At 51.7% G+C, this 15,152-nt stretch overlaps 1 protein-coding gene and 2 long non-coding RNA genes across 3 annotated transcripts; all 3 read left to right on the forward strand.

The window, feature by feature from the left end:
- Positions 1–3,792: 3,792 nt before the first annotated feature.
- LOC122380438 lies at positions 3,793–4,236 on the forward strand. Its single transcript, XR_006256329.1, has 2 exons — positions 3,793–3,918; positions 4,156–4,236. It is a non-coding gene; the product is annotated as an uncharacterized LOC122380438 (long non-coding RNA).
- A 2,997-nt stretch (positions 4,237–7,233) lies between these two features.
- LOC122380420 lies at positions 7,234–10,632 on the forward strand. The gene is made up of 2 exons (XM_043363571.1): positions 7,234–10,097; positions 10,338–10,632. The coding sequence occupies exons 1-2, from the start codon at positions 7,234–7,236 to the stop codon at positions 10,630–10,632; spliced, it is 3,159 nt and encodes a 1,052-aa protein (XP_043219506.1).
- A 3,267-nt stretch (positions 10,633–13,899) lies between these two features.
- LOC122380439 lies at positions 13,900–14,424 on the forward strand. The gene is made up of 2 exons (XR_006256330.1): positions 13,900–14,106; positions 14,344–14,424. It is a non-coding gene; the product is annotated as an uncharacterized LOC122380439 (long non-coding RNA).
- Positions 14,425–15,152: the final 728 nt, after the last annotated feature.

The raw sequence follows: 15,152 nt of genomic DNA on the forward strand, positions 1-15,152 counted from the left end.
AATGACGTGTCACTTTGGGCAAGCAGCAATGGATATAAGCATTTGACTACCATGTGTTGAATTAGTGCACCATTTCCGTGTCAAATGTCATCATCATTCACATACGAGGGTTCACAGGGTATTCCAATTGGGCCTTGATCTTCAGGATATCGCTGGTATAAATTCAGCTGAGCTATGCGACCTTCAGAGGGTTATTAACGTTACATACATACAGCTCGTACATAAGCACTATTAGTGAATATTTGCCTAGCGATGTTTGTCTGTTTGATCACATGAGCCTTTGCAAATGACGATGTTCTTCATGGGCCCAATGATTACTTACCTGGCCGAAGGTATAGGCGCATATCCTGCTGGACAGCAGATGATTACTGTGATGGGAGTTTATCGGGTGTTCGCTGAGTAAGCCAAATGTGACGTAGGTTACCTACAAAAACATTGGGGAAATACAGGGTGATTCATAGCCGTGTGACCTATTTAGTTGATCTCTCTTGAGAAGAGGATTGCATATTTTCGCGTGAAATTTCACGTGCTAGTAGCAAATTTTATGAAGTTTTGTTCGGTCTTGGTCTAGTCTCTGTATATCGCTCAAGATGTACACAGTGCAGCAAAATGTAGAAATGTGTAATTTGTATAATTTAGCGCAGTCCGTTAAGCGGACACCAAGATAGTTCTGCACGTCTGAGGGCCTGCACCCTAGGGAAGCTCCAAAGAAGATAACAATTAATATAATTATTAATAAATTCAAAACAGAGGACACGGTTTAATGATAAATACGGCAGAAAAAAAAATGGTAAGCGAACCCCGGAAAGTTGATTTCAAAGAGCGCTGAGGTCCCGTGGGCGCCACACTCGCCGGATCTCAACGTCGCATGCAATTCTTCCTCGGGGCTATGCAAAGTCCGAGATCTTTTAGGAGAGTCCCCAGAATATTATGCGACTGAAGGACGCCATTGCAAGCTTCTTTGGCTCCATTTCCTTAGACATGTGGTGCGCCCGCGCCATCGCCAACTTTAGGGATCTGGTGCTGGAGTCATCCGTCGCCGAGGTGGCCATTTTGAGCATCTTGTCTGAAATGAGTGTGAGCTTCAAAGGAAAAGTGTATATTACTGATACAATACATGGATCAAAACTTCAGATTTGGCTCTTTCATATGGTGCTTCGCAATCGCATGTAACACGAAAGCATTTCCTGTAGTTTTCATTTATTTTCGGTCACACGGCTATGAATCACCCTGTAGGTCCATTTTCCACTTATGAATGTATAATGAAGTTCTGTGCATTTTCCTGCAGAATAGAATACGGCAAGCCGACGTGATATACGGTAAATACGGTAAATATGGGGTGAATATAGATAGGGAAACTTAGTAACCTCAAAATTAAAACCCTTGGCTAAAAAGCGACATACTTACCTACTTGATTATTTTCGCATCAATGTAAACGAAACCAATACACAAGTAACCAATGCGCTCATACGGCATCCACACTGCAAGTGCACAATGCATGTGCCAGTAAGAGCGGATAATTTCACGAACTTCAAAAGTGCTCCCACAACCGGCCGCGCGTTGTAACCATAGCGTGTGTGCGTGTGCTATACCAATACACCGACTCCCTATGCATCAAACTCGTCCGATAAATCCCCATCCCTGAACACCCCTGCGTTTCCCATGCAGTTTGGTCGTCCACCGTAGACGTATCGTGGGGCCGTGTCGGCGGGGCCGGGCCCCATTCGCGCGCGCGGATTCGCGTCCGCAGGCACCGGCCGACACCATCGAACACACCTGGAATTGGCCCCACTCGGGGCCGACACGGACACAACACACAGGCTCTACAGAGCCGACGAGGCGCCAACGACACCCGTCGCGCTTTGAATGGGGCCGTTAAAAATTCACTGCCGGCCAGTTGACGGTAATGGCTCCTCATCCTTTGCCGGCGGCGCTCCAGATTTATACGATGCTCGACATGACACTGCGGCTGCCGAGGCGAAGTGCAGCGCTCGTGGCGAGGTGTGGCGCGTTTGTAGCGAGGTGTGGCGCGCTGTCTGCCGCTCGGCACGGAGGTGGTGTGGGCCGGGGTGTCACCCCGCCCTGCCCTGGGGCGGTGTATGTCTGTACCGTCGGCGGTGTCGCCGGTGTGGCCCGATAGGTCAGTCGAGTCGGGACCGGCTACCGGGGAGGGCTGTATCGGAGTGGGTTCCTGCTACTCCGGGGCAAACCAAGGACTGGACAGAGGAGGAGGAACTTGCCATTTCTGCGACCTACGGACTGTGGCTGATGAAGGGCGTTTGATGGCTGGATACTTAAACTGCTGTCGAAAGAGCTGTCAGATTTGATTCCTGACAGCAAGAAAGCTGTACGACACGCCCACATTTCAAGCGAACGCATTCTTTACAGCGACGCTAAACTCATCGAGCACTGGAAGGACAGGTAAGTTTTACTCTGCAAACTAAAAACTCATATACCGATCTAATACATAGACTAAAACTGACCATTTGTACGAAATTCCGATGGGAACCCAGAGTATCTATCGCATCGTAAGGGCGGATCCATTCAGAAACATGCTACACGTTGTAGGTATCCCGTCTCTGTTCGCGTGTTTAATCAATGTTATTAATGGTATTCTTACCGGGAACTTCATAGCCTGAAAAGGTGTATTGTGGATTTACTGGGTGTGATGAGGTACCCGTCTACTCTGAACCCGTCTACTCTGAACCCGTCTACTCTGAACAGTTTGTCTAATTTTATTATCGATGTCTCAGCAAATTAATGAATAAATGCATCGCCGTCCCAGACGTGAATAGAGTCTGTGCAGCTATACGTATGGTGACGTTGCGACTTATGGGTTATATTTCCGAAATTAAAAAGAATTTGCTAATGATAGGTAGATGACATGCACACTGCACGGACCACGTCGTATACCCGTGTGCCTAGCATGCAGTTTTCCTATCCATCCGGCCAATGACCTATCAATTGTGTTCACTGTTCAGTGTCCACTGTCCATAAACTATCCTGAATCTCACACGGGGATGTGATTTGTGGATTGACATATAAAGATATGTTTTAATAAAAAACAAAGGCAGTTATATGTGTTCTTGTCCGCAACAGGCCATGCCTCTACCACTATAGTTAGGCACTACGCAGCGTCAGGTTTCCCTGTTGGCTACGCAGCCTGCGCGTTTGAGCTGCGCCTTTCATTTCGCCGGCTCCACCCCCGCACGGCGAGCGCAGTAAACATATGCAATCATGTCTCTCTGTAGTCCATTTGAAAGGCAGCGTCAAAGCCACCCAACTCCGCCATCACTGTAACAATATATCCTCGAGAGTAACCGTCACAGTGCCGGCCAAAACAACACGTTTTGAAGCGACGGCGGATAGATAGGTGAATTTGGAATAGAGCGGAGGTTAGCGTAAACACGACTCGGACGCGGTGCGTGTTTGTAACAGGGTCGAAATTGGACCGCAGAACAGGTGGACAACAGAGCGACCGCCCTATCGATTCACCCGTCAGTTTTTGCTAGACAAATTAATAGATTGTCGGTGAAGGCATGCTATTAAGCAATTTAATCAAATTGAGGAGAACAATGCTGAATGGGCACTTCAAAACCGATTATTTCCTCAAGATACTCTTTTAACTATTATTTATGACAATTGTCTTCTGTTGATTGTCTCTTTATATGGCTGCAATGATTCATAATTGGTATATGCATGGATGGACTTTAAAATCACTGCTACTTTGTCATTTGTCAAGCAGACAAACACAAATGTTCCCGCCCCAGCGGCTAACCGCATCAGGATATACGGATTTGTTTTTGACTGGCATTTGTCTTTCAGGTGTCGCATATGTGTGCCTTGCCTCTGATAGCTGACTACTGTGCTTGGTAGCCACATTGACTGCACGCACGACCACTCACAATCCCGGACGAAGTGAGTCTCACTTATATCTCTTCGATAGGCACTACTGGCACTGGTTAGACAGCGCGATACTGTGTGATTGGATTATTTAATCAGCCAGTCTGGTATATTTAAACGAGCGGTGCTTAGAGTTTGAGTTCAGTTTCTTAGTAACCAACATGATCTGTTCGCTCGTTCATGTGCTACCCCCTACTGCGGCGATTGGTTATGTGCCGGATGTATTACACCTTTCGTCCGTTGTCCCCACAGTTATAACGGTCATCACGGTCTGCGACTACTGTGGGCCCACCGACTACAAGCCCTGATCACAATAAATCTTGTAGAACTCTGCCCTGGTAGTTTTTTCCTGTTGGCCGGATCAGTTATAATTCTTCCACCTGTTGTGAGGTGGTGGTGTTGCCCATCAGTAGAGTGGTGACACAGTAGATTGATGTTCACGGCCAGTAGAGATGATCCTCACATTTGATCCTAACCTGAGGGCTGTCTAGCCTGACATCGTGCCACTCATTCTTCATTATCTGGAGACCTATTTGTAGTTGGAAAGGCAGTTGTCTACTAACGATTCAGGTGCAGTGGAGTGTAGACCTCAGCTAACTCCCAGTCCCCCTGAACTATACGATTATGGACGGGGAAGAGAACCAGGAACAGACATCTGCAAGTAGACGACAGGTGCGCCTGACTGAGGCAGGAAGAGAACACCAGAAGGAGATGAAGACGAAGGTGTTCAAGAGGCAGCTCAAGGAGCTGAAAAGGCACACTGAGAAGATGGTGGAGGACGATGGCACTATCGTCCCAGACTTGGGAAAACCAGAACTGAAGGAGTGGACCCATTGCTATGTGAATCTTCTTCAGACTCTGTCAGACCTGAGAATCCTGCTGCCATCAGACGAGGTCGCCCTCCTTCAGAGAGACATTGAACAGTTTCAAGCACTTAACTTGCAGATGCAAGAAGCCCTGGAGAAACTGAGGAGCACAGAAGCCCGAGCTCCGTCGGTGACCGGTCGCAGTGGGAACTCTCGGACATCGACATCGGTTGCTTCTGTTCGAGCCTCCTTGAAGATCCTACAAATGCAAGACGAACATCAGAAAGCAGCCCTGCGAGCGAGACAAGCGGCTGTGCTGAGAAGACGAGAAATCGAACAAGAGAAACAGGCCATCAAGTGGAAAGAGGAGGATCTTGAACTGGAAGTGGAGCTCAGCACTGTGGAAGAGCAGAGTAAGGCACTGCACAAATTTGAGATGGAGTTGGAAGACGGAAAGACCTACAGACTACCTGCGGAGAATGACGTGACAGCTCCAGCGGAGTCAATCCAAGTAGGACCTGTTCGAAGTGCAGGTGCTCCCGTGACAACCAGCGAAGTTCGCGGCGATATATCTTCCTCTCAGCGCGCCAGCGTTTCGCTCAGCGTGGCAGATGCCGGAGCAGCGCCTCTGTCATCTGCGCAGGGCGGCAGCGCTCACATCAGCGTAGCTGACGGGCCTGAATCGACTACACTTCATCATGGGCTGAACCCTGGCGCACGTATCTTCAGGCCCAGCGCGATGATAGAGCCAGAGGAGCAGCTAAATGTAGAACGTAGCTCCGGGACGCTAGCTGCGGGACCCACTAACTTATCAGATCTGTTCGCAGAGCAGCGAAGAGGCCAGCTTCCAGCGCTGGAACCGGAGGTCTTCCAGGGAAGCGTCGAGAGGTTTCATCCCTGGGTGAAGGCCTTCGAGAGCTTCATCGAGAGCAGAACGTCATCGGCGACAGAACGACTGCACTACCTCTCCAGGTACACCGGAGGAGAAGCGAGAACAGTGATTGAAGGATTTCTTCTCCTTAGGTCAGCAGACGCGTACAATCAAGCGAAGAAGAAGCTGTACGACCGCTACGGAAATGACTTCATCGTCTCACGCACGTACCGCAAGAAGCTGAAGGAGTGGCCACCGGTGCGCGCTGGTGATGGGAGCGGTCTAAGACGATTGGCGGACTACCTGGATAGCTGCCTCGCGGTCTCACATCACGTATCGGGTCTCGAATCTCTTAACGACTGCAACCAGAACAACGAGATCCTGCGGAAACTGCCTAAACACATCGTGGACAAGTGGAGGCGTGTCGTCGACAAGAGACTGTTCGAGCCTGACGCGGGGACTCAACCGGGCTACCCGCCGTTCGAAGAGTTTGTGAGTTTCCTGAACAGGGAGGCTAGGATCGCCTGTGGACCGGTCGACGGCACACCAGATGTATTTTCGACTTCGGGTCGAGACACACCAGCCAGAGGTCGTGTCAGCCGCAAGGAAAGCGCTCACACCTTCATTTCTTTGGCAGCATCAGATGAACCTGCTGACGCCCCGAAGCACCGAAGTCCACCGTCAGCGAAGCCACGGCCTCCTTGGCCATGCAAGATCTGTGGACAGCAGCACTCTATCGAGACATGCAAGGACTTCAAGGCCATGACATCAGAAGAGAGGCACGAGGCGGTCAAGCGACATGGACTCTGTAGAGGCTGTCTCCGCCACGGTCACATTTGGAAGGAATGCCGAAGCAGGAGAAGATGTGAGAAGTGTGGTTACTCTCACCCAACGCTGTTGCACAGCGACTCAAGAGAGAAGTACACGGCGTCGACTCCGGTGAAGAGGCCAGCAGGCTCAAGCGACGGCACTCCGGAAACTCGTGCAACCACATTCAAGGTGGCGGTTGAGGGCGATTGTCAGAAATCAGCCTGTCTTCACACCATGATTGTTCCCGTCATTCTTCGAAGCGAGGACGACCCTAATCGACAGGCAATCGTCTACGCAGTTCTTGACCCGCAGTCAGATGCGTGTTTCATGACCGAAACAACGCTGCAGAAAGTTGGAGGTAGAGGAGAGAAGATTGCGCTTCAACTCAGCACCATGGCTGGAAAGGCAACGGTGGACAGCCTCAGAGTGACGGGACTTTCGGTCCAAGGGCTCACGACCACCGACCGCATCAACCTTCCAGCCACCTACACACGGGTCGAGATACCAGCGGAGAGACACCTCATCCCTCGAACAACCACGCTGCAAAAGTGGAAGCATCTCGAGCATCTGATGGAAGATCTTCCTCCTCACCTACCGGACGCAGACATCGGACTACTTATCGGTATGAACTGCCCCCGCGCAGTGAAGCCGAGAGAGATTGTTCCAGGAAGCGGCGAAGACCCATGGGCAATCAGAACAGAACTGGGATGGAGCGTTGTGGGATTCGTTGAGGGATCCACATCTGCTCCAACATGCCACTGCGTACAGGCGGCAGAGTCGAAGACGTGTCACTTCGTACTCAAAACTCAGGCACGAGAAGTAAATCCACTGGAAGTCGCACGCATGTTCGAGGCCGACTTTCGTGACGAACACACGGAGAAGAAGGTATCACAAGAAGACCGACGATTCTTGAGGATAATGGAGGAGAACTTCCATCAGAGAGCCGACAAACACTTCGAAGGACCACTTCCTCTGAAGGACCAGAATGTGAAGTTCCCAGACAACAAGAAGCTGGCATTGAAGCGGCTTTTCTGCCTGAAAAGAAGACTCGCTAACGACAAGAAGTTCAGCGATGACTACAACAAGTTCATGGCCGACTCGTTCAACAAGGGATATGCGGAGCGGGTGCCAGAAGACGAACTGGGAAACGACGATGGAAGGGTCTGGTTCGTCCCTCACCACGGTGTCTACCACGCAAAGAAAGGGAAAATCAGAGTCGTCTACGACTGCAGCGCTGAATACCAAGGATTCTCGCTGAATAACAGCCTTCTCCAAGGACCAGACTTCATCAACAATCTGCTGGGCGTAATCATCCGCTTCAGAAAAGATGAAGTGGCGATCAGCTGCGACATCCAGGAGATGTTTAATCAGGTGCTCGTGACTGAGCAGCACAGGGATCTGCTCAGATTCCTGTGGTGGGAAAACGGCGACTTATCCGGAGAGCCCGTCCAGTATCGGATGAAGACTCATCTCTTCGGCGCGGTCTCCTCCCCCGCATGCGCGATGTACGCCCTGAACGCTACGGCAGACACGTACGAGCAGAAGTACGGGAAAGAAGCGGCAGATTTTGTCAGACACAACTTCTACGTGGACGATGGGCTCATCAGCGTTCCGGATGCCGACACTGCTGCGCGTCTAGCCATGGACACGATCCACCTGTGCGCAGATGGAGGATTCAAACTCAACAAGTTTGTTTCCAACGACCCCTCTGTCGTCGCTAGCCTTCCCCCTGACAGTGTCTCTAAGGGAATGACATCAGTAGACGTCAGTCTGCACCACCCTACTTACGAGCAAGCACTCGGACTGAAGTGGAACACCGAAACAGACACACTGCACATCAACGTGGACCTTGCAGACAAGCCCATTACAAGACGGGGCATTCTGTCGACGGTGAGTTCACTGTACGATCCAGTCGGTCTGATATCTCCGGTAATCCTGAAAGGCAAGCAGTTCGTGAAGCTCCTCTGCTGTGACGGCTATGACTGGGACGAACCTGTGGCAGAAGACGTCGCCGTGCGCTGGCTGCAGTGGAGGGAAAGTATATGCTTGCTTTCCGACATCTCTGTCCCCAGACGCTACGTCTCCAACAAGGGCAAGATCAAGATTTACGAGTTGCATCACTTCTCCGATGCAAGTACATCTGGCTACGGTCAGGTTACCTACCTGCGAACCATCGATGAGCTTGGACACATCTGTTCGGGTCTCGTGATCAGCAAGGCGAAGGTGACGCCCAAGCGGGCAGTCACGATCCCGCGGCTCGAGCTGACCGCGGCGGTCCTCTCCGTGAAGGTCGCGAGCTTCTTGGACAAGAAGCTCAACATCCGGAACCTGCGCCACTTCTTCTGGACCGACAGCATGGTCGTGCTCGGTTATATCGGCAATGAGAGCAGAAGGTTTCAAGTTTTCGTTGCTAACCGAGTTCAACAGATACGGGAACACACTGTCCCGGACCAATGGAGATTCGTGAAATCTGAGGACAATCCAGCAGATCTGGCCTCCCGTGGCCTCGATGCAAGTGAGCTCAAGAACTGTGACCTCTGGTGGCACGGACCCAAGTTCTTGATGGATTCGGCAGAGCTCTCAGCAGAACCACGGTTCGTCGAGGTACAAGAAGACGATCCAGAGGTGAAGAAAACAAGAGTGTTGGTCACCAGCAGCCGACAGGACGACGCCAAGTTTGATCTGTCAAGCCGACTTGTTCCCTTTTCAAGCTGGTTCCGCGCCAAGAAGGCAGTAGCGATCTGCCTACGATACAGACGACGACTCCTGAACCGAATCAGGCAAAAGCGGACCTGCAGCACAACCACTGAAGGTATGGAGGAGAGCAAATCGCTGACAGACATGCCCATTGACACAGATGAGCTGAACGACGCAGAAGTGACCATTCTGAAGAACGTTCAGGAAGATGAATTCGAAGAGGAGTTGGTGAACCTGGCAACTCAAGAGGATCCGACGACAGATCGGAAACAAGTCAAGAAGCGGAGCAGCGTGCGCCGTCTGGACCCGTTTCTGGCCAGAGATGGACTCTTGCGAGTAGGCGGACGGCTGAGGAGAAGCGATCTGCCCCTGGAGACGGCACACCCTGTGATACTGCCAAAGGATCACCACGTCAGCCGCCTCATCATCGCGCACTTCCATGAAAAGACCAAGCACTCAGGCCGAACGATGACGCTGAGCGAGATTCGGCTGTCCGGATTTTGGATTCTTCACGGAAGAACGGCGGTATCTCGGTACATACAGAAGTGCGTCAAATGCATCAAGCTCAGAGGAACACCGTGCGGCCAGAAGATGGCAGACCTGCCGGAGGAGAGAGTGGGACAGATGGAACCGTTCACCTATTCCGGATGTGACTGTTTCGGACCCTTCATCATCAAAGAGCGTCGCAGCGAGCTGAAGAGATGGGGCATCGTGTTTACGTGCATGAGCTCGAGAGCCGTTCACCTCGAGACTCTGAACTCGCTGACTGCAGACGCTTTCATCAACGCCTACCGACGTTTTGTTAGTCGGAGGGGACCAGTCAGAAAGCTCTTCTGCGACAACGCCACGAATTTCATCGGTGGCGAGGGATACCTCATGGCAGCACTCAACGAGATGGACCGAGATCAGGTCAGGAGGACCATCCTGAAGGACAACTGCGACCTCGTGGAATTCGACCACATCACCCCACGGGCTAGTCACATGGGCGGCGCCTGGGAGCGCCAGATACGGTCTGTTCGCGCCGCTCTCAACAGCCTGTTCCAAGATGTGGGACTCCAGATCGACGACGAACTTCTTCGAACGGTCATGACAGAAGCCGAAGCCGTAGTTAACAGCCGCCCCCTGTCCTATGCATGCATGACTGACTCAGATGTAGTAGAGCCTATCACCCCTAGTCAACTACTCACCTTGAAACAGAATGTAGTTCTCCCTCTGCCGGGGAACTTCGACCGCCCGGACCTGTACGTCAGACAACGCTGGAGGAGGGTCCAGTATCTCTCCAACCAGTTCTGGCTCCGCTGGAGGCGGGAGTTTCTGCCAACTCTCCAAGAGCGTCGCAAGTGGAACCGGACGGAGCTGAATCTCGAGCCAGGCGACGTCGTGATCATCGTCGACGCTGACGCCCCGCGATGCAGCTGGCCTCTGGGCCGCGTGGTTTCCACGTACCCGAGCAGTGATGGACTGGTACGAAGTGTCCGAGTGCGTATCGGCCGTGCTGAATATGACAGACCGATACACAAAGTCATCCGCATGCTGAAGTCGTAGGGTGATTCCCAGTCGAGGAGCCTTGTTTATTTTCCTTGCGTTCGTGTGCGCTGCGCAAGTTCCGGTGACAAAGTGTCATCGACACTATTGTGATAATGTGTCACAGTGACGCCGTGATCGATTTGTGACAGCGTGTTGTTGCTGCGAAATGTGAATCACGCGTGCCATTGTATAACAGACTGCGTTTTGTATATAGCGGACAACGTCTCTGCTATTCACGTTCTGTGTGGAAAAGCAGGGGCGTAGGCAGGGGGGGGGCCACTGGGCCATGGCCCCCCCCCCCTTGGGCGCCGAAGGCGCCCTTTGCGATTGGAGGGCGCCGAAGGCGCCCTCCAATCGCAAATGCAATTGTGATATAATCGAATCGAAAAACAATCGCGACTGGAGGGCGCCCTCCAATCGCGAATGTGTTTACAGGGAAAATACGGATGGAGGGCGCCCTCGGAGGACGCCCATTCCAAATACGCCCTCCAAATACGGTTGGAGGGCTCCCTCGGGCGCCCTCCAACCACATTTGTAGGCTGTAGCTCTCTAAGCGTAACGGTGGTCGCCTATGTAAGCCGCTGTCCTGTAAATAAGCGCCCTCTCACCCGAAGGCGCCCTCCTGTAGGTCGCCACCCTGCTACACATTGCCGCCCTTCTGCTGATCGGCGTCCTCATAATTATTGGCGCTCTCCTACCTATTGAGCCCTCATGTGAAATTTTGAAGGCCGCCTTTCTCCCTTTTGGCACCCTCTTGTTCAGTGCCGCCCTCCTACCTATTGGTTCCCTAGTCCTTCCTGTTGAATGTTAATCGGGGCCCTTCTCCTATTGGCGCCCTCGTGTAGATCGCCGCCCTCCCAACCACTGGCACCCTCCTGTTGATCACCGCCCTCCTATCCACTGGCACCTTCCTGTTGACCAGCGCCCTCCGCACAGACGCCCTCCTGTTCGTGTCATCCTCTTGAGCAAAGGCGCCCTCCTCACCATTGCCACCCCCATTTTAATCGTCACCCTTCCGCTCATTGGCGACTTCCAGTTGATGACCGCCCTCCCACCTATTGGCGACCTCTTGTTGATCGCCACCCTCCTATTGGTGCTCTCCTGTTCCTCGCCACCCTCTTACCTGGTGGCGCCCTCCTGTTGATTGTTGATCGGCGCCCTCCTACCTATTGGTGCCTTCCTGTTGATCGCTGCCCTTCTATCCATTGGCGCCCTCCTGCTGCTCGCCAACTTCCTACCTATCGGTGCCCTACTGTCGAAACTCGGGATGTTGATCGGGACTCTTCTACCTATTAGTGCCCTCCTGTGGATCGCAGCCCTTCTACCTATTGGCAACATCCGTTGATCGCTGCCCTCCTATCATTTATTTACTCCTTTGGCATGTTTTTCAACTTAGTCGTTCTATTGCACATAGTTGATGTCTTGCCTGTGAAAACTGCCACAAATGAACGTGCATTCAGCACAATGAATGAAGTATCTATACCTACCAAAACTATCTACGCTCTACGATGCATAAAACACGTCTTTGGTCTTAACGGATTGATCCTACTTTACGTGCATCATGGCATCTATATGGATTACGATTAAGTATTGTCAACAGGTTCGGGCGCAACAGCAGGCATCTGAAGTTTCGGTGATTGAAACTGGTTATGTGGGTACCAGGCGCGTAACCACCACTGGGGACACTGGGGACCGGTCCCCAGTAACTTTTGGGTTACTGGGGACCGTCCCCAGTAAAACCGACGACCTCAATTTGCTTGAATAGCCAAATATTGTCTCTAAATCGACGTGAAGAGTAATATGTAGTCAATGGAAAACAAAACTGGATGTTTTGTTTAGCCAGCGCCCGGGTGGGCCTCTCAACCAACTTAGCCATGGTGGGGGGGGGCCTTTTGGCCACACCAGATTACCTAAGCAAGCTAGAAGGACGCGGTAAGAAGCAGCGATAGCTCGCTACAGTATCTTTCAGAATTACCTATGTCATTTTTGATCAAGTCATCGCTCAGGTCACTGGAGGTCACCAAAGGTAAAATTTTCACAAACTTTTATTCCCAATTTTGACAACTTTTCACAAATTGGCGCATACGTCAGGAACCAATAGAGCTGCAGTGCTGCGGGAAAGCGCATTCGATAGCTTTTTCAAAGACCTTTCTGAGCAATGTTCTCAGTTTTGACCTAAGGTTAACGGTTTAGCACCAGGTTGGCGTTTTGCGGGAAAGGTTTTTGTATCACAACTGTTGACTCAAAAATAGCATGGCGCTGATTTTACCGGCATCGCGTTGGTCTCGTCGAGACGCATGGAAGGAAAAGGTCATGTTGCATGTCATGCGATTGGTATTGTTGAGTTGAACACATCCATGGTGTTTGCGCTCTAACATGTTTCTACCTAAAGTAATGGTAAAAAACTGTTGGAGATGTTTCATGACCTGAGATGATCTCAGAGGCATAGAAGGGGTCACAGGTGCAATTTTCCGGTTCAGTGTGTCATGTTTACCTGTGTCGGTGGGCGCGCCGCGGTTGTGCTTACACGCGCAACAAAAAAAGGCAGGTGTGGCCAAAAACGCCCCCCCCCCCACCATCTCCCCCCCACACACACACACACACTCGGGCGAAGGCTGATCCTGAAATATTATATTTGCAGTCTTCGCGGCCTTCCATGTGGTCCCCAGTAACTTCAGACTCGTGGTTATGCGCCTGGTGGGTACACTGTATGCATCTGTGAGAAGGCTATGAAGGCTGGTCTGAGGTAATTTGGATGATGTTTACGCATCTCGCGCTCCGGTATCAATCCGATACGGTGATCTGGTGCGTAGATATGCCACCGCCAATAAACTTTTATACATCGACACCCATGAGCCAAGCTTTCTGTACAGTTTGTGTGGCAGCGGCCCGACCAAACCTTAGGTATTTTTTGCACCTTCAAATTTGGTAAAAGAGCGAGAGGAGCTTTGAACAGTGATCGTATAAAAGGCGTGCCTAAAAAGCGGAGGAAAAGGTTGTTTTCAAAAATTTCGCGCGCCTTCGGCGCAGCATTTCAAGAACACTTGACCTTTTGTGACCTGGAGTATAAAGAATACACACGATGCAAAATCAATGCAGCACGACCTATACGAGGTTACGCAAAAAAAAAAAACTGGTGGCATGGTAAAAAACGCCTCCCAACCCCCCAACCCCCACTGAGCGATTTTTTATCTCGCGACCGTATGGCGCCCTCCTTGGGTGAGGTGGCGCCCTCCAAACCCTTGGCCCCCCCCTTCGCGATTTTCTAAATACGCCGCTGTGGAAAAGTGATGGAAAATTAGGTATAAGTACCGTAATTTTGGGGAGCCATGTTCCCGCCCCAGCGGCTAACCGCATCAAGATATACGGATTTGTTTTTGACTGGCATTTGTCTTTCAGGTGTCGCATATGTGTGCCTTGCCTCTGATAGCTGACTACTGTGCTTGGTAGCCACATTGACTGCACGCACGACCACTCACAATCCCGGACGAAGTGAGTCTCACTTATATCTCTTCGATAGGCACTACTGGCACTGGTTAGACAGCGCGATACTGTGTGATTGGATTATTTAATCAGCCAGTCTGGTATATTTAAACGAGCGGTGCTTAGAGTTTGAGTTCAGTTTCTTAGTAACCAACATGATCTGTTCGCTCGTTCATGTGCTACCCCCTACTGCGGCGATTGGTTATGTGCCGGATGTATTACACCTTTCGTCCGTTGTCCCCACAGTTATAACGGTCATCACGGTCTGCGACTACTGTGGGCCCACCGACTACAAGCCCTGATCACAATAAATCTTGTAGAACTCTGCCCTGGTAGTTTTTTCCTGTTGGCCGCATCAACAAAACTATGAGATAGTGAAAGTAACTCACAGATGGTTCATACCGTTAAAAAGCCCATTTTTAGGTAAAATTGAAACCTGACTGAAAAAAGAATGAAGTTTGTTGTGTCTTTCTGCACTAATGGGAAAAAATGCCACCTGAGTTTGGACTTGGGTGACGCCTCAAATTCAGTCCAATCACACCCACTGCAGGTGGCTGGGGCTGGTCCAGCTTGGTGTGAGCTTTGTCTCATCTGTCCCGCGCGAAAGCCGGACCGCTCAGACTGTCTTTAGACATGTGAGCTCATCAGACAGTCACTGTGCACCGTCATCGTGTCATTCTGCATTTCTACCACTGTCTGGAAGCGCCGGTGCGGCTGCAACGCTGATGAGCGGGCAGGTGCAGCGGCCGGCCGCTGACGGGCCTGACGAGGCCGGTGGCGCCTGCACGGGCGTGATGGCCACCCCGCAGCACGGCGCCGGCCGTCCTTGAACGGTGACCGCGCCGTTTGCCGGTCGGTCGGTCGATAGACAGGCACGTTCTCAGGTGGGTGTTATTGTCGCCGTCGACGACTCTTGTCATCGTCGGTGACGTTAGCCCGGCGAAAAGGCGCCCGGCGATCGCCGCTGGCGCCGCCCGCCCGGTGGTCCAGCCGTGCCGCGGGGCCGTCCGGTCGGGGCCGGCCCTGATTGGTCGGCAGCTGCCAACGAAAGCAGT

This window comes from Amphibalanus amphitrite, unplaced genomic scaffold, assembly GCF_019059575.1.
Source record: "Amphibalanus amphitrite isolate SeventyFive unplaced genomic scaffold, NRLGWU_Aamphi_draft 000098F_arrow, whole genome shotgun sequence".
In the NCBI taxonomy this organism is placed as follows: domain Eukaryota; kingdom Metazoa; phylum Arthropoda; class Thecostraca; order Balanomorpha; family Balanidae; genus Amphibalanus; species Amphibalanus amphitrite.